General features: G+C 37.0%; 1 protein-coding gene across 4 annotated transcripts in view; it reads right to left on the reverse strand.

Annotated features, from left to right (window-relative positions):
- Positions 1-379: 379 nt before the first annotated feature.
- The window catches only part of TGFBR1 (transforming growth factor beta receptor 1), a 36,267-nt gene continuing 10,822 nt past the window's right edge, over positions 380-25,824 (reverse strand). For all 4 annotated transcript variants that reach the window (XM_083825873.1, XM_083825876.1, XM_083825875.1 and 1 more), the window contains exons 4-9: positions 24,315-24,545; positions 17,603-17,770; positions 16,430-16,586; positions 9,921-10,045; positions 9,144-9,274; positions 380-6,821 (exon numbers count right to left, since the gene is read on the reverse strand). In XM_083825873.1, coding sequence (XP_083681999.1) covers positions 6,696-6,821; positions 9,144-9,274; positions 9,921-10,045; positions 16,430-16,586; positions 17,603-17,770; positions 24,315-24,545 — 938 coding nt within the window. In that variant the 3' untranslated portion in view covers positions 380-6,695. The remainder of the gene's footprint in view (positions 6,822-9,143; positions 9,275-9,920; positions 10,046-16,429; positions 16,587-17,602; positions 17,771-24,314; positions 24,546-25,824) is intronic.

The following is a 25,824-nucleotide window of genomic DNA, read 5'->3' on the forward strand; positions in this document are numbered from 1 at the left end:
GAACCTTCACAGACGAGTGTGCTCCCCAGTAAAGTGTCAGTTCCAGCTTACTTCTTTTTCAGTGGTTTGGACCCATCAGGACTGGACTGACAGCCACAACTCCTTTAAACAAAATGTAACATACACTAGCAGGCAATGATCCACAATTACCACCTGTCAACATTTTATCTGGCCACATAATGCATTCTATAGCATAGAAAATAATAATAAATATATATTTTTTTCAGTTAAGAAAAAGTTGTCTGTAACATGGCTTGCTCTTTATGGATTTTCTAAGCCTTCACTTTTCTTAGCTAGTAGTAGGCATTTATCTTGGGTCCTACATGTTTTATTTTGCTATAGAAGTTTCTTTGCAGTAAGTATTAGACCATATATAAGATTTTTGAGGGAGGTAAGTTTATTGACTCTTCCAAAGAAGTGTGAAAAATTACAATAAAAATACTAGCTTTAAAACAAAGGATGAGGCTTTTTTTTTTAAAAAAAAAAAAAGAAAAAACTTTTGGGATCTTTACCACAGTGATTAAAATGACACCCTGCACCTAGCCTGCATTAATCAAGTAAGTAACTTTCTCTGCTGGGCTCATCAGTTTGATTCATTTTGAAATGCTGGGAACTTTATTTGTTTAGGATAAGATGACCATAAAGAGGTAGAAATGTCTGATTTGCAGCATTTCTAATAGTGTAATTTCACATTTTTTGGGCCTCTCAGTGAATAAATCTGTAACAAAACAGTAAAGGAACTAAAGTTCACAATTTCATTATACTACCTTGCCGTAGAAGGGTGGTGGGAGGTTTTGATTTTTAAAGCAGAAAATACACCTTGGTTTTCCTGAGACACTTTCTCCTTGAACAGCTCGAATTTTGATAGCAAACACAAATTATGCTGAATGAACAGTGTAAGGTAGCATGCAAACCCTGAATTCAGCAGCTCTTCTAAAATAATCTATGATTCTAAAACTGCAAAACAGTCTCACTTATAAGTAACTTGGTTAAGTGTTTGATATTTTCAAACCGCAGATTTTCAGCTTTTAGGTTTTTAATTAGGCACACCTCAGAGCAAGTCACATGAAAGATGACCACATACACTTTGTCAACTCCTTGTAGCAATGTAAAAATATCATGCAAGACTGTATTGCACCCAGATCAAAAACCACCTGACAAGAACATCTGATTGCTATCAGATGTATTTTAGTAACCTAACTCCAACCTGAATCTTATCCTGAAAGCATGAAACAGAAATCCACATTCAATAGAAATTAAGCTTGATAGATGTCAATACTACTATGCTATTTTGAGGCCATACATTTTCTCTGACAGATTTACAAAAGGAACATAGGATTTGATTTTACTGAATTTTTTACTGAATTTTACTGATCTTTTTGTGGTTTGTAGTGTTGTGGGAGGCCTTTCTTTAGTCACTCATGGGAGAAGCACGAGCATGTTTTCAGCCAAATAATCATACCTTCTGTGAAAGATGAACACATTTTGATACAGCTTTTGGCTTTCTCTGGATACCTTAAGGATTCCCAGTTTGGAGAGTTTACTAGAAGCTATGCTGGTGATTTCTGAATGCCCTGACAGCTAAGAGGACAAACCATATTTTGGGATGCATTAAACGCAGAACAGCCACCTGGTCAAAAGAGGTGATTAGAGGTGCCATTGTGCACAGGAATAGCACAAAGCTGAGGCAGGGGAGGTTTACATTAGATATCTGGAAAGATTTCTTCATTGCAACAGGCATCCTAGCAAGGTAGTTGAAGCCCCATGCCTGTCAGTGTTCTAGGAGCATCCTGGACAATGCCCTTAATAATATGCTCTAACTTTTGCTTAGCCCTGAAGTGGTCAGGGAGTTGGACTTGATGATCTTTTGTAGGTCTATCCCAACTGAACTATTCTAATTTGAATTAAAATGGGTGCACATAAGGCCAAGACATCTTATTTTTGTTGCTGTGTCTGTATCTCAATTATTTCAGAAATATAACATCAGTTTATAACTGAGTTTTGCACAGAAGCGATCCAGTTCAACACAAGCAGACTTTACTTGCTGTTCTGCAACACACTGAGGTCAGCTGCTGAAGTCTTTTGAAATTCTCACTAGTTCTTATAAGTAAATGTAAGTGGTAGCTCTTACTTCTATATAAATGTATATAAACGTAAAACAGAAAGAAGACTTTCTAGCCTGTCATTAATTATCATAGACACCAGCAATGTACCTATCCTATTCAAACATTATAGGACACAAGGAAGATCAGGCACATTATTATTATTTGTATTGCATACATGAGATGGATTGCCTCAGCATTAGCAAACCCCTTTATCATTTTTACGGTGGCAGAAATTCCTTCAGCGGGAAGAAATTCACAGGTACCTCACTGTAAATCCGCATTTTGCCAGTTAAGAACATCACGTCCAGAACATACCTGTAACTTCTTCCTCTGAAGGACAACTCATGTATTTTGGAAAGGAAAAAAAAAAAGTAATTTATTTTCACTGCTTTAATCTCTCTACTGTAGTGTTACCACTTATGCATAAGCATCCACTCTTCTACTGTCCTGTTTACAATCCACTGAGGTGTATACTCTACAAATACAATACATATTTTCAGAAATTTAAGGGGAAATGCACAATTTTTTAAGGGGAAATGCACAATTTTGTGAGGTTTAAAGAAGTGACACTCATCTGTACAGGATCCTCAAATTTATCGTCTAAAAAGTAAAATTTACAAGGCAGTATACACACAGCTACATAAAGGGCAGGTGTTACATTGACAAAGCAGCAAACTTGCTAATACAATACAGAAAATGAAAGTGTTTGGGGGCATGAGATAATACATTTAGTACCGCTGAATTTACTGTTGTAAATTTAGTAACACCCATATTTCTAGAAATATGTAACTGCAAATCTGGAGAATATTCTGAAAAATATTAAGCATTATATACACATGAGGTAAATGTACCTTGATCTTTTAAGAGGTATTTTGAGTTTAAAGCAACTGATATAGTGATATATATATATTTTTTAATGTAAAATGATTAACACCTTGCAATCATTTCAATGGAATGATACAAACAAGGAACCAACTAAACAGTGAATTTCATGGCAGTCACACTCAGAACCATTACTGAAAACTATAATATAGCCTCTTAATCATTTGACACCTTCATGTCCCGATACAGTCAAACCCAATGTCTTTACCCTATATACAAAAGTCTTTCTCAGGATTACAAGTGAAACCATTGGAGGGTGACAGGGTGACATGCTTGGAAAGTCAGCTTGAGAAACAATCCAGAAATCCAGCTTTTAAAGTTGGAAGGTCGCTGAAGAATTCCAGCATTCCAAAAGCAACTTTTCAGGCTTTTCAGCATCAGACCATTTCCAATGCTCCTTATTCTCCATGTCCTTATGTGTCCACTTAGTCACTGAGGCTTCAATGCTACTAAAATATCAAATTGACTGAAGTGATTAAACTTAAGTGAATGTTTAATGTACAATAAACATTTGTATCAATATTCATCAAAATGTTTTGGCATATACTTGAAATTATACAAAATTAGTATTTTGAATGCTAAAATATTTTGGTCCCCCTGGATTTCCAAGAGCAGATCTAGTGATATTACAATCTTAATTTAAAAAATACTTATGTGTACCTGTGTCCATATATATAAGATATGATCTTACACAGGTAACATTTAAAGTTACATAATATATACAGACACAGCCTTTGTAAAAGGTGTTCAGTTTATATAACGTAAAAAACAACAAAACAAAACAAAACCACAGGTTGAAGTTGTGGTATCAGAACTGAGGATACATACAACTCTATTCAGAATTTTCCTGTTCTGCATTCCAATGTGAATAATATGGTTGGTTGTTCAAAATAATGTTCATAAGGTCACACACTGCATCAAGTGTCCTTCCTGTGCTTTGTTTTTGCAAGCTTCTATTACAAAGTTGAAAATTAGAACAACACAGGAATCGCTAAGCAATTCAGGAGAATGAAGAATAGTAGGTGGTTAGATGAGTACAACTGATTGAATAATCTGCATGCCATTACGCTCTTTAGGCACCACATATTCTCTTTTAAGTGCTATAGAACTGCTCCTTACATTTTAGGAAACTAAATGTTACAGTGACAGGATTTTGTATGTGGTAATTCCCACCTCTCTCCTCCCCAAATTAAGTTATCTGATGAATTAGACTGGAAACTCTCACACAATACCATCAAGATTATTACAAAGATCAGAAGCATGCTGGTAGCTTGATGTTTCGGAAGTATGAGCTATACCATTTGTATCTAAATGTATTTGGTAAAGAACCAGGTAAAAAAAGGTATGGCAAACTAAAATTAAAAAAAGTGTTTAAATAGGAAGCCTTTGAAATAAGTACGGAGCTAATAGTAAGTCCTCCTTCAATGCTGACCTGTTTCTTTAAATATATGTTTAGATATATAGAACTTGTTAGGGAAGCATGCCAAGTAGGTAGAATGGGGAGTTTAGTTATTCATTTTTTTTAAACAGTCATAATTGGAAAACTCTGTGGTGCACAGCTGACCATTTGCATAGAAGCAGAATTTATTTAAAATCCTTACGTGAAGTCACTTTTTATTCAACTTTGCTTGATATAGGCCAGAAAGCACGACTGGGAGGTTAATGCCAAAAAAACTAAGTGTGGCAGTTGTATATACGTTTAAACACTGTTGTTTTCTGCTAAGAACTTCCCTTTTATTTTTTCCCTGTTCTCCCAGATGAGTGAACTCATCCATAACGGTGGCCGAAGAAAGTATTTCATTGTTTGCAGTTCAACCTCTGCATTTTTTGTAATTCCCACATCAATTAAGCTAGCTCCTCTCCAAACAAGAATTTGGAAATACACGAGTTAATGAAGTGCTAATGCTAGGCAAAGTCTTTTGCTACCTACATAGCCTCTTTTTACTGCTTTAACTATCACAGACAAAGGAAAACAATCTCAACTGTGCTTTTTGCAACCACCTTGCCGAATAAAAAGGCAGCAGAATTAAGGGTTCCCTGTATATGTTGCATACCAAGGATATCAATGCGCTCTGGAGGATAAGAGGTTAACTGTTAGGTTGCATACTGATTACCAGGCACATTTATATACAGAAATCCTGACAGACATTAATGATACCAAAGGTCAGCCAGATTCTTCCTAATATTGCAATTAAAATGATATCCTGGAGACAATAGTTTTAAAGGTTTCTACATGGATTCCCCCCTCATTCCCCTCCAGAAGTTATAAATTTGGGTAGAGAAAACAATTCAATTTCTAAAGAAGTTTGTCAAAATCTTGTGATATCCTTACAATTTCAGGCAAAACTTGACTAAAGCCATGCATACCATTCTGTCTTCTTATGATGACACAAGCCATCATCAACATTGTTCCTGTAACTATGAAGACAACTGATGGAGCCCCCTGGTATTTGTACCCAGAGACCTTCAGCTCATCACTTCCTGTGTACACGGCACACACAAAAAATACGTACGTAGAATGTGTAAGGAGCTTTTAACTTTCTTGTTCAAAAGCCCAGATAAATTCTCCACAGTTAAAGGTGCACTTAATCCTCATTTAATTGAAAATGGTGTTGGTTTTTTTTAGCCTAAAGACTGTAGAACTGCACAGCAAGCAGGCTGTTCTTATTTAATTTAAAGGACGAAAATCTCCCTTAAAAACATCTTAGTCCTCTTCCTACTTTTCTTAAGTAGATGGGTACTTCAAGCATTTTAAAAGTACCACTTGATAGAAAAAAAAATTAACATGTAATTATGACTTATGACTTGATAATTACAAAATATGACAGTGAATTATTAGCTTACACAGTGACTAGCTTACATGGTTTGAAACTCCTACAGTGGTTTAAAGAGTCAGGTTTTGGTAAAATTAAAGATATTCCACAAAACATATACTCGCTGAAATGGGTGTGAATTAAATCTTAGGGAAAGGAACAGTTGAGTTTTTAACTTGTATTTTTGAAACCAAAAGTACCATAGCTTTGTACACTCCTACTGTTTTGCATTAAAAGACTCAAAAGTAGCACTTACTGGTATAATACAATCTATTTTGAAGGCAATGTAGTGTTCTGAAAAAATGGAAAATGTAACAGCAATCATGTATACAGTTGCATAAATTATGTTCCTCACAACCAAATGAGGTCAATTTGCAAATCTAGGTAAAAGTCCGAAAGACATACAACCTTAATAGCTAGCAAAGTATACTGCAACGGTACATTCAAAATCTGAATCTAAGAACCGTCATGGTGGTTCAGAATAGTCAATGTACCAGCCAGGAATAATGTTGCTTAAAAAGCCATCAATGCACTCTAGAACACTATAGTGAACCAGTTCCATTTTAAAAGTGATCTCATATTTTTAGCACAGTTAACTAGAAGTTAAGACCAGCTATGAACTTTCCAAATAAAAAAAATATAGGTTAATAAAAATAAAACTAGACTACATGATGTTTTGTAAGTAACCTTGAGAAGAGGTTCATAGTGCACAGACAGGACCCAAAACAACTGTTTAGCATGTCCACAAAAATCCTAGTAAGTGACGTTCCTATGAAGTATTAAAAGGCAGCAATATCCTTCTGTTCCCCCAATGAGGTAGAACAATTAATGTTCTTAACATGCCACTCCGGTGCAGATATGGATTTTTACAGTATTTTCGGTAGCAAATCCAGGATTACATCTTTATCCCCTCCTGTTGACTAAGCTGTGATAATGTTTTCTTAATGCGCAAAGCTGTTAGCCTAGCAGCTCCGTTGGCATACCAGCATTCCCGCATGATTTTCGCCATTACTCGCAATGCCTGCAAAGGAAAGACAAGTAATTACATGCAGTTCTGGTCCTATGTAACCTCTGTTCTGCCTTAGTCTCTTACAGTACATATTTCTGAAGTCTATTATGTTACTAATACTAAAGCTGCATATTGCAGAAGAAAACTCAAATTCTTAAAGTTTTTTTCTGTAAATAAAACAAAATAAGGAGAACACTAGTATTCTTCAGTGCAATTTTGGCTCACACAAAAATATTTTAATGAAGAACTAGTAGATTTTCTGTGACAATTTTCTAATTTTTTGCATTAGACAAAATATACTCATTTTAAGTCCAGTTGAAAAGCAGTAGCAAAATAATAGAAGGCACTCGGTATTAGCACAGAAATGGCACGTAGCTGGGAATATACTCAATCACTTCCTTCAATGATAAAGTGTTTTTCAGAAAGTTAATTATATGTATAGCTATTCAGCACTTTTTAATCACATCTTCCTCAAACTGAAGCTCTAAAATACTCTGAAAACTTCTGGAGCCTTTTTATCCTTCAAAGAGCCATTCTTTGAAATCCTTGAATGCTAATATCAAGTAATAATGCAAATAACAAAAACTAATGATGAAATAAAATAATAGGTATACATTCCAGATTTTATACTGTACGACAAGGAACTGCTAAGTGAATTTATAGGGTTGGAATAGCAGCATTTAAAAGTGATTCTATAGTCTGTGGGTGTATATTGGTTTTCTCTCCCAGCTGAATTCTCTTGCCCTATCTTTTCTCTTGCCCAGTCTTTTCTCTCAGGCCTTCACTTATGTATTGATTTCATACATTCCATAACCCAGTTCCTTCTCCCATCTGAAGTATATCACATCTCATCTGTCTCTTACTCCTGCTTTAGCCTCCTACAGATTTTTTGCTATGCTCTGAACCAGAAAGTATCAATTCTAGTCCTAACTGGTTTCCTAGAGCAAGCACTATGACCAAAATTGGCTGGAAAGGCAAGAGCTCACAATTGTGCATACTACTGCCTACGTCCTGGTAAGCAGTGACTACCAGTGCAATAAACTCACTCTAGAATCAGGCACAAGCACATCTACAGACAGGCATGGTCAGGAGCAGTTGCTACATGCATACCTCAATTCTATGTCTCTGGCTTACGTTAGACTCAGCTTCCTAATAATTGTGCTTGTATTTCAGTATGTGCATAAGTACAAATTCTGAGACAGATAAATTTTTAAGGCCACTACTGTCTTGGATGAAAATTCTTAAGGGCACTTACTATTTTGGTCAGTCTAAATTCTGCAGGATATGTGTCTACCACAACATGATAGGGAAAAGGTCCCTGAGATAATTCCACGGGGACATGAGGATTCACATGAGGATGGACAACACTGTTGAAGATATCATTTGTATTCCAACAAGCAGTACTACTACTGGGCTGGCAGAGTGCCAAGCTGAAACTAGCAAGTCCTGCTTTTGAAAAAGGTAACTAACCAACCTAGTCATAAACGAACTGGCACAGACCTAATAAGCAGCTATACATTTTTTCTGATTCATGTCTTTATTACCCTGGCTGCGGGTTGACCCTTATAGGCAGCTAACTCCCATACAGCTGCTTGTTCACTCCCCCCACAGTGGGATGAGGAAAGAAAATGAGAAGGGCAAAAGCAAGAAAACTTGTTGATTGAGATAAAGACGGTTCGATAAAGGAAAAAAAAAAAGTGATACAAAAGCAACTGCTCACCACCAGCTGACCAATCCCTAACTAGTCCCTGAGCAATAGCAGCCCCTGGAAAATTGTCCCCCTGCTCAGAGTTTCATTGCTGAGCATGACATTAAATGTCATGGATGTGTTCCCTCCTGATCTGTTGTCCATCTCCAACCTACATGCTGTGGGGACAGAGTGAAAAATGAAGAAAGCTTTGATGCTGTATAAGCACTGTTCAGCAACAGCTGAAGCATCAGTGTGCTGTCAACAGTTTTGGTCAAAAAAACAGCACTATACAGGCTGTTATGAAGAAAATTAACTCTGTACCAGCCAGATATAGTATGACCCACTGTTACACAATTAATTTACAATGACACTTCCTGGATAATATAACTCATACTAGCTTTAATTTATATTAGCTTCATAAGAAGGGATCCTAGAACATAAGCTATTCACTTTTGTGGGACTTTATTAAATATTTATATATAACCAAAGTTCGGCAGCATTTGATAAAGCCACAACGGTTAGAAAGAAATTATGTTTATGGAGGTGACCCTTCTCCCTTTAACAACAAGCACAATTCTTAAGCCACTGAAATCAATAAAAGCTCCAGCGTCCATTAAAACAGCTTTAGATAGGTTAGCCAATACCTCGCAGCTCTGCCATCTGTTTGGAATATTGGGCCTTAACTTCTGCTCACAAACAACTTTCCTCATTTCTTCAACAGAAGGATCTGAAGGAACTAGGTCATAGTATGGCAACTGGTAATCTTCATGGATTCCTGTAAAAGGTTGAAAATAACTTTATTTTAGTTAACACTAAATTATGTATTCTTTACTTCTAACTTATGCTCCTTATCAGTACCCACCATTTTCTTTTTCTGCTTTTATTTTTAAAAGCTAATTACAATGACTGACAAAATAAAAAAAAAAGAATCCGTAAACATATCTTTATGCTTATCATTATCCTTGAAAAGTCTTTAATTTATAAGTTTATATATTTGGAAAAGATGAAAGCTATGTCAAGTTTTTCCATATGATATGCTTTCAAGAAGTATGTCTTTAGTATATGATTAATAACAGTGTTTTATTTTAAATAAGCTATGCACATTATCTGAACACATTACATCTAGCCTTTACTTATGTGTTTATCCCTTGCTCTCAAGGGCATTTAACTTAACCCTTTTCTCCTCCTTATGTGAAAGGTTTTAGGGAAAAAAATAATACAGACAGGAATATTTCCTATTTTCTTTGACTGATATTTTTCATCATTTTAAGCAATGGTGGAATAAACCAGTCATCATTTACAAGATTAATGACTATGAAATCTGAGAGGTACTGCACTATTTTTAGAGAAAATTTTCTCAAACTCATGCAGGTTCTGTAAATTACTTATAATTCTGTCCAATTTTGTAGATTGCCACATACCACCAATTGAACATCGTCGAGCTATTTCCCAAAATACTAATCCCATTGCATAGATGTCTGCTCGTTTGAACGACTCAAAATGTTTCATATTTATGGAATCATCTAAAACTTCAGGTGCCATGTACCTATTTGCAATAAAAGAACAGAAAACATTTAATTTCATGAATACGTACTACAGAAAGTCAGTATTACTGTTCAACTCAAAAACAGTTATGTGGAAAAGGAGACAGAGAAATTATGCACTTTACAAAGACTAGGATATTCAAAGCTTTTCTGCTCTTGGCCTACACATTTCCAAAAATCAATGAAGTGTTCAAATAAACAACTGTATGATGTAACGTAGTCCTTAAACAGAATGTATGGACGATAGTTATGTCTGATTACTAACAATAAACGCTTCACTATTTAGAACACAGTAAGAAAAGAAAAATGAGTGCCAATTTAAGAGCAAGGGAATGGAGCGTAGAGGACTTGGAAAACCCTAAGCTTTCAAAAAAGACAGGGACAAAAAAAGGAAAGTAGTAATAGAATTCCCACATAAAAATACATGGGTTGCAGTTTACAGGAAAGCTAGATGTTCTTTGTATAGAAGAGAGCAGATCAGCATGAAAATGGATTTTTGGATACGAACACTTCCAAGACACAGAGGAAAAGACCTGCAGGAGATAATACTAAATTGCAGTTGTAAGGGTATATGGAAGATGAGAGCATCTGCCTCATTAAGGTTATCCAACCAAAGACCTTTCAGAACAAAGGACATAAATAAACATAAGGCAATATGCAAATAAATAATGGAGAAAAAGTAAAAGGTGAAATGATAAAAAGAGACAAACTTGTAGACACAGGGTAACAGACAACAGCAAGACCAAAAGTCTCCAGTCACTAATTGATGGGCTATTAAGAAACTCAAGGCATAGCTCTGGAAAAGGCCAGTCTGGACTCTGTAGCTGGGAAACTTCAAGTGGGAAATAAGAGGAACGTGAGGATTGTGGATATTCAAGGTGTACCGTGGGACTATGCAAAACTTATCAAGGAATGTTTGAGAGAAGGGAATCCAGGAGGAGCAAAACTGGGTGAATAGACAGAAAGGCCTATCAAAGGGGACAGGTAAATGTGAACAGTTGCTAGTCAGCCTGCTTTTCTGACCAAGCCCTGTATCTGCTCATTGCAGCGTATCCTATCTTCTTATTAAATCCTTTTTTTTTTTTTTAAACTATTATTCTATGTAATCTCACTCACCATGCCACCTGCATGTGTGCTTTAAGGACTACGTGTCAGCAGTTAGAGATAGGTGTGATTCAGGGCCAGCAACTGGAACCAGACCAGGAATGAATTTTCCACCGGGCCTAGGGAACCACCAACTAGTGTGTAGTGTCTCAGCAGCAGCAGAAGGGGGAACTAAAGATCCTAAAAGCGAGTATCCAAAGGTCTTAGGAGCAGATCTAGAGTGTCAGCTACTATAGGAGGACCACTGTGAATGAATTATGAAGCAGCAACTCCACTGCATTTAGACGGTGGGTGAAGCAATCTTTGGGACTGTGTTGCCAGCAACACAGCAAGCAGTAGTAGTCTCACTGCCAGTGCTAGTTACTGGAACAAATGAAGGTCTCTGCTTCAGCCACTGGAGTAGGACCACAGGTCACAGGGCCCACAGTCACATGCTCACAGGTACCAGCTACTGGGGGACTGGAATGAGAGAAGCAGAGTAAGGAGGGTTCTCAGTGCCAAAGACTGGAGCTAGAATCACAGGTCATGAAGCCTCTGTGCCTGGATGCCAGCTGCAGGGGAGTGCTGGAGGATTTGTATTTTCCCTAAACCTGATGTGCACAGCAAGGGTACACGTGTGTAATTTGCTAGCAAACTTCAAGCTCGACTATCCAGCAAGTAGGAGGCCCAGCATCCAGGCAGGGTTGTTAAGACATATGGCCTATGCTGGTATTCAAGGAAAACCACAAGTACAGGGGTGCTTGTGAGATGACTGGACAAATACATGCAACTGTTTGCTGGCATGCTCTAATCCCGTCCAGCTGGTTAGTAGGAGACCACTGGAGCCCATCAGAAGGCTTTAGAGAAAAGCAGTTGTACTAATATTTTAGAGACCCATAAGCGCGTGCTTATGAGGCTACAGAAGGATGTGGGTACATGTTTTCACTAGTGAAGTTCAATCCTGATTAGCTAAAGAGAAGGCCGGAGAGGTGACTGCTGCAAGTTCTGACAGTGTTTTATACAGGTGTTGTGAACAGCACATAGCAATCTGCATAGCCAGCTGAGTCACGACTGCATGAGTCTGTTGGAGTCTGTTCAGCTTCACTATGGCTTGAGCCTCAACTGAGAAAGCAGCACCCACGTCCACAGGCCAGAGATGGACAGGGCCCCAGGCCTTTGGGCACACTAAGTGGACCCAGGCAGGAAGAATCCCCAGTTCTTGGGAGTCTACTGGAGGTAGCAGTCACTTGTAACATCCCCCTAACAAGTCAAAGCCCTGAACACATAGGGCATCTAGTTAAAAAAAGGCAGCACTGTTAAGTATTCCTTGGAAACAAAGGCTTCCTACCTTGTAGTAATTGATTCTTCATAATACAATCAGTACGTCCTGTCATCAACCAACACACACTTCTTGAACATGCCGGCCTTTTTTTTTTTTGAGTAGTAAATCCAATTCAGGTTACATGCTCTAACAACTGTGCTGAGTTGACCTTCAACATTCCCTACAACAGAAAATCTATTGTAGCCTTCCGATTGAGAGAGACTGAAAACTAGTCATGATATCCAAATGAATTAAGTACTATGTCAGCACAGAACTCACTGAGTTAGTGACAGCAGCACGTCCACAGGCTGCTAGAAAGAATGTGAATGGTATTATTTATCAGTCAGAAGTTGCAGTATTGCTTTCTCAGTCTTGTACGTATAGCTCTTGCAGCTAAATACAATATGCAACATTAGCAGACTAGTGTGTTTTTCCACATCATTGCCTTGTCAATCTCAAGCTGGTGTTATTACTGAAGTAGGTAAACATATGACACCACAATTAATTGGCAAAGAAGCAACATGCATAGATTACTGTAGTGGAATACAACATCAGCCAATAGATCAACCTCTGAAACAATCACAGAAGCCTGTGCACAATTTTATCCAATCAATGTAGCACAGCAAAGTCCTAAATACTACTAAAAAAGTCTTACTACGACTTTTTTCCTCCTTCTAGCACCAGGCAGAATACAAGACTGACTGCTTAGAATAAACATCATGATTTCGTTAGGAATAAAGAGCTTATTGTCTCAGCATTACTGCATCCTATGGAAGTGACATACAAGGAAGCAAGGGCTATAAACAAGAGAGCAAAAATACTCATTAGAGTAGTCCAGAGTTTCAGTAAGGGTTGCTGCCGAGAGTTCTCCTAAGCACTGTGTAGGCATATGAATTGCCAACATGTGATAACAGCACAAGCTGAGGAGAACAATTGCCTGAAGAAGTACATATGGTTTACCTTGACAGTATTTACTGAAAGAAAGGCAGTCTTAATATGTGTCAGTCTTTGACATGGACAAGAGTCAAACTATTCTAGGCCACCCATATCAAAAACTTTTTAATCGAGAAGCATGCAAGACTGTTGTGGGTGTTTTCCTTATCTTAGCAAGGATTTTCCACACATGTATTGTAATTTGTTCTTATGCTACTTCATGTACTTGACAGTATGGTGATCAGCTTTGGCTCTAGAAGAAAGAATATCTCATCCATCTCAAGATCACACGGGGACAAGAAGAGTGATGGAGCCAGAAGCAGAAGGGGAAAAGCGTAAGCCAAAAACCCGAATCATGCTGCAAGTCTGTCAGCCATAATCACTTATATAAACAGTAAAGGAGACTGTCTCCATTTCTGTAAGTCATCCTAAGCACAAGGGTCTTAACAGAAAAAAAATAAGAGGCCTGACTGTAGTAATGAAGCTGAATTCAAACCCTCAGAGGAGGGCGGAAAAAAACACAAATGAACAAACAAAACAACAGCAACCAACCATCCAAAAAAACGCCGACCACCTCCCTCCCAAAAATGTGCCTTCCACTGAATTTATAGGCAAACTGACTTTGTATGACCTTCCACCAATGCAATTAGATTGGTTTTGGCTTCACTTGCAACTCAAAATGGTGACTGACTACTCGAAGTCTGAGAGATTATTGCTGGAGGCAGAAGGCAAGTAGATCACCTAGCTAGCGTTTCATGGCTATTAGACAAAACAGAGAAAAATGCATCTCCTGTGTACTCATATGTAAGCTGACAAACTTACATATTGTAAATGCGCTTTTCACTGAAACAGTATTTCAGGTTCTGAAGAGAACTACTCTACACGGACTAATTTTGACCTTCTGAACAAGGTCTGCAGGCCAATATCCTCCAAGAATGGAATGATTGGTCTACACAGGAGTTTACAAACAATGCTGAGCGTAGCCTCGCCAAGCTTTGGGAGCCTGCTGGATTTCCTCTTGTCAAACTCAGTCTGAAAGCTCTGTATTCATTTCCTCAAATTCTATTAAAGCTTACAGGGAGTGGAATAGGACCCAAAAACATGTTGAACATGACATTTCTCTTCACCACACCTGTTCTCAAGCACAGCTAGAATTCCACTCATGTTGGGGTTAGGTAAACTGCAGAAGATTGCCCATGCTAAGGTGTAATTTACAACTGAACTGCTTCTCCAGATTAAACAGCCAGTTTCAACTACCAGAAGTAACAGCTGGGTCACACTTCTTTAAAAGGGAGAGAGGGATTTTATTTCCTCCTCAGTTTAAAGCTCACATTCCCTGCTTTAGGCTAAACTGCAAAAGCACACATTTCACATCCCCTGATGAAGCTAAGCCTCTAAGCAGAAATAAAGATTCGTTCAGCCAGAGAGAAGAATCAGTCCAATCAGTAGCTACAGCACTCACCTGAAAATGAGTCTTGCTTGCTCCCTAGACCATGTTTTACTGTAGACAATCACTGGAAAAACACGAACTTAGTCAAGCCTCTCTGAACTTGCATACAGAACTTCCATGCGCAGAAGAGATACCAGCAGTGGTACCCATCAATGGGAACAAAATTGTCATTGAACAGATAAGAGCTGAGCTTCATTATGGAAAAATAAGCAAAGATGCAGAGTTACTTACCTAAGAATAAACAAGAGGAAGGAAGAAGGGACCAGCCTTTTATGAGAATGAACAATTTTCAGAGAAGTAAAAGTGACTAATGTCTAAAGTGGGCAGTGGACTTAGTACTGCTGCTGCCCACTGCAGTAAGAGAGTTGGTACACCTTCACCCTTGTGAAGAAGCATGAGGCAATGATTAGTGGAGACTTGAGAAGGAATAATGCCTAGTATTTTGTAATCTAGTAAAAATTCAGAAGGTAAGTCTCAACTATTTGTGTAGTTTTAAAAAAATTGGTAACAGAAGAAGAATAACAGAATTTTAGAACAAAGTAATCTCAGCAATATAATTGTCAGTAAAAAAAAGTTTCAATACAAATCCAAAAAGCCTTGTTCACTAAACCCCATTTTTCTCCCTCAAAAGCCACAACTAAAAGGTATATCCTAGTTCATTGTAACATCCCATTCACACATACACAGGTACAGTATCACTCAACTAAAGAGATATCAAAAGAAAAAAACCAACCATTCTTTAATGTAAGGATTGGGGAACAGGCAACAACATTAACACAGGATTTTCTCCAACACAGTTAGGGCATATGCATAAGTTACTCTTGCACAACCCTGTACCACAGGACTTCCACACATTTCTCAGCAACAGCAATTTTAGTACAAGTACTAATTGTACTAAACTGTACTACACTGACTTAACACAGAAGCTATAACGAAGTGCAGTTAAACAGCTCTCAGGAGTTCTTTTGAGAATGAGAAAAATTCTTATTTCCAAATTCAGAGGTAGGCCTTTAAAAATAAAAGGGAACATACTCATCCACTGATAACTATTTAGGCAGTAAATGACCGAGACAACTACTTTTTAAGCTCTTGTACTTCTCTAAAGAATATATTTTCACAAAAGCCCACATACGAAACTTTGTGCTTTGTTCTATCACATAGGCTTCAAACTAAACAAACAAAAAACCCCAGCTTCTTACTTTTACTATCAATATCCTGTCTTACATGTCACCAGACTGTGCTGCAAGCAATAATTCCATGCAACAAGGCATGAAAGAATAAGATACAGCAAGTGAAGTATCTACAATCGCTATTCATGAAGTCTCCTGACTGTTTTAACATATACTTGTGCCCTACTGCAATTTGCACATTTTCGACATTTTTCAAATTCTATTAATAAAACCCAACGTTCAGCATGCACTTTCAGTACAGTCTAACTAAATCACTAGCTGGAAGAAAGGGCTACAGAACTCTACCTGCCATTATTGACAGTTTTTGCTAATTATATTTGTAGCTAGAAAAATCTTCTAAATGAAAAAAAGAGAAAGCAAAGCATTTCATTCTAAAAATCACTTAATATATCACACTAATGATTTTTACCTTTTTGTTCCTACTCTGTGGTTGGGGGCAATATCAATTGTGTCCGTAGCGGAATCATGCCTAACTGCCAATCCTAGGTCTGCAATGCAGCATGTTCCATTCTTTTTTACCAATATGTTTTTTGATTTCAAATCTCTGTGGGCAATCGCTGGTTTGCCTGTAAATAAAAAAAATAGTAGTAACACATCTGTAAAAGACAATTGCTGGTATTCCAAATCTGATGCAGACTGAGATAAAGGAATCCTTTCCAGTTCCACCACTTTGGGCTCATCAAGGTAACTCTTGAAATCATTCATTGTGGACTAGCTGGTTACCCAGAAAAGTGCACTACATGCTTACCACATCAAGTCTTTGCTGCTCCCCTCCTTCGTTCCATGCATGTACACAGATACTACTTGCTGGCAAACAGACCCATAATGCTGTCATAAATCAAAGTTAGGGAGATATGACAGGCACTATAGACACCACATAGGTGTTTTGTATGAATGATTATTACATCATTTTGACCTGGATATACCACAGAAAGGAAGATAAAAGACCCAATCCCCCAGAATCCCTCAGCAGATTATCAGTTAGGCAGTTACAAAATATGTCAACACTACTAGAAACTTTATATACTTTTTAACTGTAGGGGAGTTTATGACTGTTTTGTTTTCAAGCTTTGGAAGAAAAGCAAGAAGTGTTCTGCTGTAATTACAGAAGAGCAACCATTTTAGCATGTAAAAGAATGGGGCTGGAGGTGAGGGTTGAGAGAAAGGGCATGGCAACTGAAGAGAAAGGGAGAAGCCTAACAGTATAAATCATATATTTTTGGAAGTTTACCATGCTTTTGTTTAGTAGTGGAAGAAAACTTTTATTTTCATATTGTCCTCAGTAGAAACTGATACTGAAACACAGTATCTATATCAAATTAAGAACTTGTATGAGTTCAGAAATTATCACAGACTTTTTTCAATTCACTCAGGTCCTCAAAAGATTAACCTTGCTATCAGTGTTGTGTTCAGATGCCTTCTCATCACAAAAACATGCAGCTGTGTGCAAAGCAGCTACACCCTAAAAGAGTTTGATATTCTAATTAAGAAGAGAATCACAGTAGGAAAAAAATACGTATGTGCTATTTAAAAAAAAAATCTAGTATTATCCACTGGACAAACTGAACAATTGTAAGATTACCTTGTGTGCCCACAATTTCCATGTGAAGATGAGCAAGGCCACTGGCAGTGGATAAAGCTAATTTTATCATTCCTTCCACAGTTACTGTATACCTGTTCAGGTAATCAAAGAGCGATCCATGTTCATGATAGTCTGACACCAACCACAGCTGAGTCCATGTACCATTGTCTGCAAAACAACATTGGCATGAATACCACACACCCCATATATACCAGTTTTATACAATGCTTATAAGTTACAAACTGTTTTGCAACCTCAGCCAATTGGACTTTAAGTCTTTACTTCTGTCCCTATAACACTTAAATGCCACTGTAAGGGCTGGGCCTACCAATGTGCAACCTCAACAGCTTAGGGAATATTCTTTCATTTAAACTAAAAGACAAACTGCAGAAAGCCAATGTCACTATTATTCATAGATGACATTATTAGTGAATAGTTATCCAGGTTATTTAGTCAGGCCCTGCCTTCCCCTAACTCTTCTGCTTGGGGAACAATGCTGAATACACAAACGGCACCAGTACCTGAACTGTGAGCCAGACAGGTTGTAATATGTTTGCAAATATCTCAAGACATACAAGTGACATGCAACAACTAAATTGTTTGAATTATTAAAACAATGTACACAGAATACCTTGAAGTTGAGGCCACTGAAAGATACAACATAGAAACAAAACAATCTGACAAGTGTTTTTACAGCTACTTTGTAGAAAAGCCTTTCATCTCTTTCTATGGGATAACTATTCTTTTAAAATTTCTGTTGGACTTCTATCCTAGATTATACAGGCATTATTCTCTAATAGCAAGTGAGAAAATTTAGCATAAGCTAAATATATGAAGAACTAAATCTGAAGAATAGGAAGAAGTGAATTCAGAAGTTAGTTCCTATCATAAACATACTGATGAGCAAACTGAAAAGCCTAGTTTCCAAGTTGGAGGTTCTTATATTTCCTTTCCTTTTCCTCCAATCCCCTCAAAAGTACGTTTAGCTCAGAAACGTTACATAGGCACAAAACGATCTACAGATCAAGAAATACTATATTTACTTAAGCACCTGTGATTGGCAGGGAAGACTTTAAAGCATCACTTCTACTTGGACATTTCTATGGAGGCCAGAGTTACCATTAAAGGAAAAAAAGCAATAAAAAAAGAAATAATAAAAATCACCAGAACACTTCAAAGTAGGAAAAAGTCTAATCTACATTCAACCAATTCTTACAATAGAAAGAATACTGACTCTGTACATTCACAGCTTAGCCTCAACTAGGTTTCATTTAAACAGGCGAAAGAAAGCAGACAAATGCTCTGACCATAAAAGACTGTTGTAAAGCTGCTACTGAAGTGGGAAGACTCTTACAACATATCCACAGAAGCAATTCCTGAGCTTCGTTTTTTAAAAAGCAACAAAAAAAGGAAAACATTTTTTCTTTTTAAAGTCTTCACCTACTTTTAAGTTAGGACTGCTTCATCTTTTGCTATTTTGCATAGACAAGCACATGAACTGGTAGAACTCAATACACTATTAAGTATCACTTTTTCCACCAGAGAAAATATGGTCTCTGAAGAGTCAGTTCAACAGTTGTAGCTTTGCTGAGCCAGTTTTACAGAACCATTAGAAAAGGGTATGTGTTTACAGGCACATAAAAGGCTCTCTAAAATACATTATTCAAAGAGCTCCAAAAGCTGTAGTTCAAAAAGAAATAATTCATTGAGAAGTCAGAACATTCTCTTCACTACCTTTATTCCAATGCTTCATCAGTTATATCCCCACATTGCTAGCTTCTCTATTTATTGTTGTCTAGTTTTAACATACAATGAGAAGCCCCATTCATAAGAAACATGAGAAGTCAAATAAAGGACCAAACAACAGGTATGTGTATAGTGTTAATGCCCAGGCACTGTTTCAGGCAGAGATATCTAAATGCAATTTATTTTAAGCTGTGTACTGACCTACTGCATTTAAATAGATCTTTCAAAGACACTAGATAGTTTCTGAAGAATTAGCACTGCTTTGAAACAAGATTATATTGTCTATGCATAAAATTTTTACTTCTGAACCCTAAGTTTCTAAGAAGAGAATATGCTACTAATTATAGACACCTCTATTTTCTTATGTACAACTTTATTACTACCTGCAAGTCTTAATATTTAGTCTGTTTTTTTCTTTTTTTCAAAGAAGAAAAAATAAAGCTTGGATCATTATCCTTTCCAAAAGACGACCTTTTTTTTATTATGTATTGTTTATGGATGCCTAACAAGAATTTAAACAAGCCATGGTCTTACATCCAAGCTTACACAAATGTTATCACAAATGTTATTATTTACAAACAAGCTGAAATGCAGCAATGACTAAATCACTGTTCAGCTTTTAGGTGGAACTTATTACAATATATCCACTAAATTTGTCCAGCTATACACGTATTTATTCAGTGATACAAGCAGAACACAAGCTATGAACTTAAGCCTTCTTACACTGTTGATAGTGTGGTTAATTACTAGTCATCTGAATATTTTGGCTCCACAGTAAACAGCATCTGCCATGAAGTTTTTAACCACTGCATTTGCATCATCAGGTATGAAAAAGTAATTATACCCAGTCATAGTTACATGCAGTAGCACGGCTTTCCAAGACAAGGTAAACTAATTTAGGTAATACAGACAGTTTAATCAAGAGCCTCATGCAATTTCAAAACATTCAAAAATATTACAAAGTCTAGGTATCTTCAAAAAAAAATTTAAAGTGCTTAATTATGGTTATTTCAACGATCTGTAATAAACCTTCTGAAAATATTTTCAGACCTTCAAAATAACTCTAAAGCAGAAAGTTTATTTCTCTCTTCAGAATTTCTTACTTTGTTAGACTTGTGAAACTTTCAGATTTATTGTTAGAGCACTGGTTACAGTATGTGAAAAAAACATTAGTGAATTCCAAGCAACATTCATTTTAGACAAGCTCCCTCTGGAGAGCAGAATTCATTACAATTACCTTAGCAAACCCACGTAATCAAGTTTCAACTAAAATTGAATTCACTTAGGTGAAAAAAGTATTTTTCACATCATTACTAAATTATTTTTCAAGTTGTTACTCTTAGAACAAAAATTTGGACATGTGCATGCTTGTCTTAAAGCTAAACACTAGGTTTTGAAGTCCAACAGTATTGTTTGGTAATTTTGAACCCAAGATTTATGCTCCAAGTTGAATATTTAAATGAAGCTTAAAGTTTAAAAACTGCCTAATTGCATATGTTCTCTAGTATCACATAGTAAAATGTATCCTACTCTGTACTTTGAAACTAACTTTTCTTGGCATGCAGATAATTTAAGAAAAAGTCGGAGGAAAATGAATAGCGATAAGATCAGTTACACTGGAATCCTTAACTGTAAGACTCCTAGAAATGAGAGATTCAGGCAGTTGCTGGGATAAGACAGTTGGGGCTGGAAGGGGACTTCAACTTTTTTTTTTTTTTGAAAGTGAAACAGCTTGACTATCATATTAAGATAATCATCTGATTAAATTAATGTAAAAACACTTGAGTTATGTAGATTAGCAAGACCTTCCTGTCGAATGCCTTCTTCTCAGGCTAATACCACAGCTCAAAAAGAATAAACACAAACGTTATTTCTCTCAAGAGGATGCAACGCTACTCATTCTTCTGTAGTATATTGCCTAACATTCTTAGGGATTTACTTAACATGTAAGTTAGTCTGACTGAACAAAGGGGAAGGAACAGAAAAGTCGAAGTATTTTAATGCATAATGTTATGTGAAAGTATGCAGTATAAGATTTCGCCTTACTCAAAATGTGACTACAGAGGGTTATGGACAGTTGAACCCAGGGAAGTAATTAGTACTGTGAACAGAGGTTGCTGCCATTGCTTGTAAAATACTGTAGGTACTTAACACACTTTAGCATTGGGTATCAAGCAAAACAAACAAAAAACACCCAAGCCCCAAACTACCTGCTTAGGTAGTTCAAAACAAGGCAACACATAGCCCAGAAAGCAATTTCTTTGATCTAGCAGTATTTGAAAGTTAGCACGTAACTCCTGGCTAAGTAAAGAGCTAACCAGAACACAAATGTTCTAGCCAGACAGAACAAGACTGCAGATAAAAACATTTATTTTAAGCCTTCAAGTTGGCTTAACAGCAGCACATAATTCCCAGTAAATCTTCAGATGGGAAAGCAGATAACAAATAGGACCAGGTCCTGCAGCCTTCTGAACACATGTAGGAAAACAGGAGGAGGAACATTATGGCACGTGGAATGCCTAAACAGTGTAAAATGAGGAGTGATGGTTGATGAGTTGATGGTCAAACTGACTCAACCATCTGAGCTGAATTCCACTGACTTAGCTGATCTATCTGTGCTTGTATACATTACAATTTTACAGATACAATGGTCAGCCAAAGACTTCCCAAAAGTTGTGAAAGATACGTTTGGTGTTAAGATGAGAGACCTTATTAATGCTTTTACTAGCAGAGAAAATTGCAGCATCAAACTGGCCAACGTTTACACCACAACATACAACGAAGGAGAAATGAATCTTCAACACTCGCAATGGACGCAGGAAAACCTACTCCTGAGAATTCATCTCCATGCATTACTGAAACTTTAAGCAAGCAATGAACAAGGCAATTAAGCAAGCAATTGAACAATTGCACAAGGAATTCCCTGTACTGCTGTATCTTTTTTGTTACCTTTGCAAGGTCTGAGACATATCATCAGGTTCCTGCAGCATGACTTCATGCATTCCGGCTAGGCTGTACTAAATCCTGAACGCATTCAGCATTTCTCCTGCCCTATGGGGAAATGGATGCAAATCCTTCACAGCTATTAGCACTGCAAAGTAGTATTTCATCTTGCTTCTGGCACCTAATAAGCACTTAGCAGGAAGCACTAGCATCTATAACGAAAGACTGTTAATAGGCGTTTTTAAGCCTACTGTATCTCTTGTTCCTTTAAAAGTACGATGACAGCACACCTGGGAAACTGAAAGAACTACCTCCTTAATGGTCCCTATGTGCTACCCCATTTAATGGTACACAGGGGGCTCTGACTATTCTAAAGTACAGTTGACATATTAGCCTCCTTTTGATACTCAGGACTTCTGAATCCTTAATCTAGAGAGATAATAGTGTGTACAGATATCCTTGCTATGAGGATGCAAAAGGCTATCCTGAGAATTCTGCACTGATAGGTGAAATAAACCAGCAGTAAGGTCCTATGAAAACAGCTTTTCTCACTTGATTAGATAGTAATACTATTGGAAAAATAGACAGAGTAAAGAGTAACAGCATTTTCAAAACGTCTTCATCCTTTTCTTGTAAACTGTTTACAAACTAGTTCTCAAGAGAACAAGAGAGCCTTGTCCTAAAGCCACAAAGCCTCAAATAACAGCATGAACTATTAACAAAGGGTTTCTTCCCCCATTTTAAGTCCAGCATATTAACAAAAGAAACAAACAAACAAACCCCCTGGTTTTTACATCACATTATAGTGTATTACAGGGAACTAAAAGATGTTCAAGTTAAATGGAAATCCACTGTTTTGAACCTGAGCCAGCAATTACAGAATTATTTTATGAGCCCACTAGTTTAGGGTAACTTCCTCATACCCCCTGTGCACAGTAATCAAGTGTAGTTTTGGGACAAACTATCTATGGGTTTGAGGCAAAATGGGAGACCGCTATGCTTAACCACAGACTGATTTTCTTGAAAGTTACAGCTAAGATATTGTGATACATTCATGGCACTTCTAACTGAAATAGTGCCTGTAACTTCTGCGGAGGGGCATTTTCATTAGCATCTTTAACACAACGAATGTATTCATTTAAGGTGCAGATTCTAGATATTCCAGTAGGTCCATCACAACAAACTCATGCTTTCACAGGTGTTCTTACAGTCACGTCTAAAGTTGTATTGGATATTAAGACAGTTTCTAATGGTAAGCATACTACATGGCTGGAACAAGTTGCTTAGTATGCTGTGGATATCCAAGCTCTTGGAGACAAACATGTTAAACAAACACGTTCGGAACGATTTAACTGTAGCTAACCCTTCCTTGAAGAAGGTGAGCGTTTCGCACAAACTTTTGGGTTCTGTTCCAATTCGACGTGTTCACAGAGATACAGACACTTGAAATCAGTCTACTGATAATTAAAGAGAATTCTACTTACTTGTATACTCCAACAACAGGAGATAGGTACAGGTTTTTAATACTAGGAACAAACTATTAATTGCTTTTTTACAGCTTCTTTTCTAATTGAACTACTAAATGTAAAACTTCTCATATCTCAGACTTAAAAATGAATTCTCTACCTCCTTCATTATATTAGGATTACCAGATTAGACATTATTTCTCTTGGTTCCACATGTCTGTCTTATTAGGCTATTAGGAAGGTAAAGGTATTCAGCAAACTTGCAGGCTGATTGGATAGTGCAGCTACTTTTATGAAGTTTAGCTAATATTTTAACTTGCTTGTGGAAATTACACCTCATTAAATACACAATCTTTTTTTTATTATTATTTAAAAGATTTAAACATGTTTTCCAGAAAAAAGTACTTTTTAATTAAACTTGTCGAAATACCAAATGTTCAAATAACAACATTATTTTTTTCCTGTCCTTAACTGGATGTTTGCAAAATAGATTTTAAAATTACCATCTATTCTGACACAGAATATGAACAGCGAGATTAATTCATAGTATTACTAACCTTTATTGTCTGCAGCTATAAATCCGAGAATGTTTTCATGTCGTAGCATAACTGTTTGATAAATTTCTGCCTCTCGAAACCACGAGCGTTCTTCTCTTGAAGAGAAGATCTTCACAGCAACTTCTTCTCCTCTCCATTTCCCTCGCCATACTTCTCCAAAGCGACCCTTACCAATACTTTCTTGAAGTACTATAGTTCTTGCAATTGTTCTTTGCACAAGTAAAGGTAAACCTGAAAAGAAGATTTAATATTAACCTTAAAACAAAATATGCACTTAGCATCTATTTTCCATTAAGATGTTTCTCTTAGAATGCACACTCATAAGATTTTGACAGCTTGTTGGAGACTGCTAATAAGTACATCAGTAAGATGCTGCCTACAATCTTAAATGCCAACAATACAAGTATTGAAATATATTATGCTGCAAACTACTTCTACAGTTTTTAAAAGGAATGTACAAACTTCCTTTCTGTTTAAACCTGGGGGGCGAGGGGGGGATGGAGGGGACAACACCTCAAAAACTAACCAAACATAAGAAACACAAACAATGGAACCATCAGGATTGTTTTTTTGTTGTTGTTAAAAGATCGTAACTCTCTTGACAAAGCAGATCAAGAGCACCTTTTCTACTAGTCCATTTACTTGACTTCTCGCTAGGTGAGACTTGGTCCTTTTCTAAGTTAAAGTTAAATCATGCTTATCAGCAACACTGTCAAACATTCATGCTGATACCCAAGTACATGAGCAGCCTGTTAGTACTCTCAAGCCACTGTAACACAGGAAAACATCCTTTTAACACTATCTTCCTGTTTCACAGGCAACACTTGTGCACTTCACTAGCATTATACAAGAGAAAAATGCTCACATTCATGCAGGTTTCACAGCTTCAGAACATCTACATGCATTCAAATCACAGCACCTCGTAACATGCTTCCATAAACTTACACAACAAACAAGAAGCACTGGTATCCCCCAAGGGTAGGTTTTTGTTGTAACTAAAAGGCTTGTTGGATTCTGCAGTGATACTACATTACAGGATGAATGTATCAGCCAAGTTATCTGCTCACAGTAAAGTCTTTTGATATTGGATTATTTCACTTAAATCAAACACTTAACAATCTATTGCTCTGTGATCGCTGTTCCAACAGCTGATAGAACATCTGCATTTCCTTAAGCTACAGAAAATGTATCACAACTAAAAGCTTAAGTAACTAGTTCCTGTCCATTTCTGGACATTTTTTGCGAATAACAGCACTAGGACGTGTGATCTGCTCCACAGCATTGACAGTCTTTGAGAAATGTAAGTTAAAACACTGCAGTGTTCAGAGGAGCTCATTGATAGTTTCAGATTTAGAGGAATTATCTGCATGTTCTGTGCTGAAAATGTGTAATTCTACATGAAGAAATGAAGGGGAAAATGTATATACTAGAGATTTAAAACACAAAGCTTCTGTTGTAATAGCTGTCCTCAGGTCAACTGTGTTGTCTGCTCAAACTATATATGCTTATC

This window comes from Anser anser (genome assembly GCF_964211835.1).
Source record: "Anser anser genome assembly, chromosome: 2".
Taxonomy (NCBI): domain Eukaryota; kingdom Metazoa; phylum Chordata; class Aves; order Anseriformes; family Anatidae; genus Anser; species Anser anser.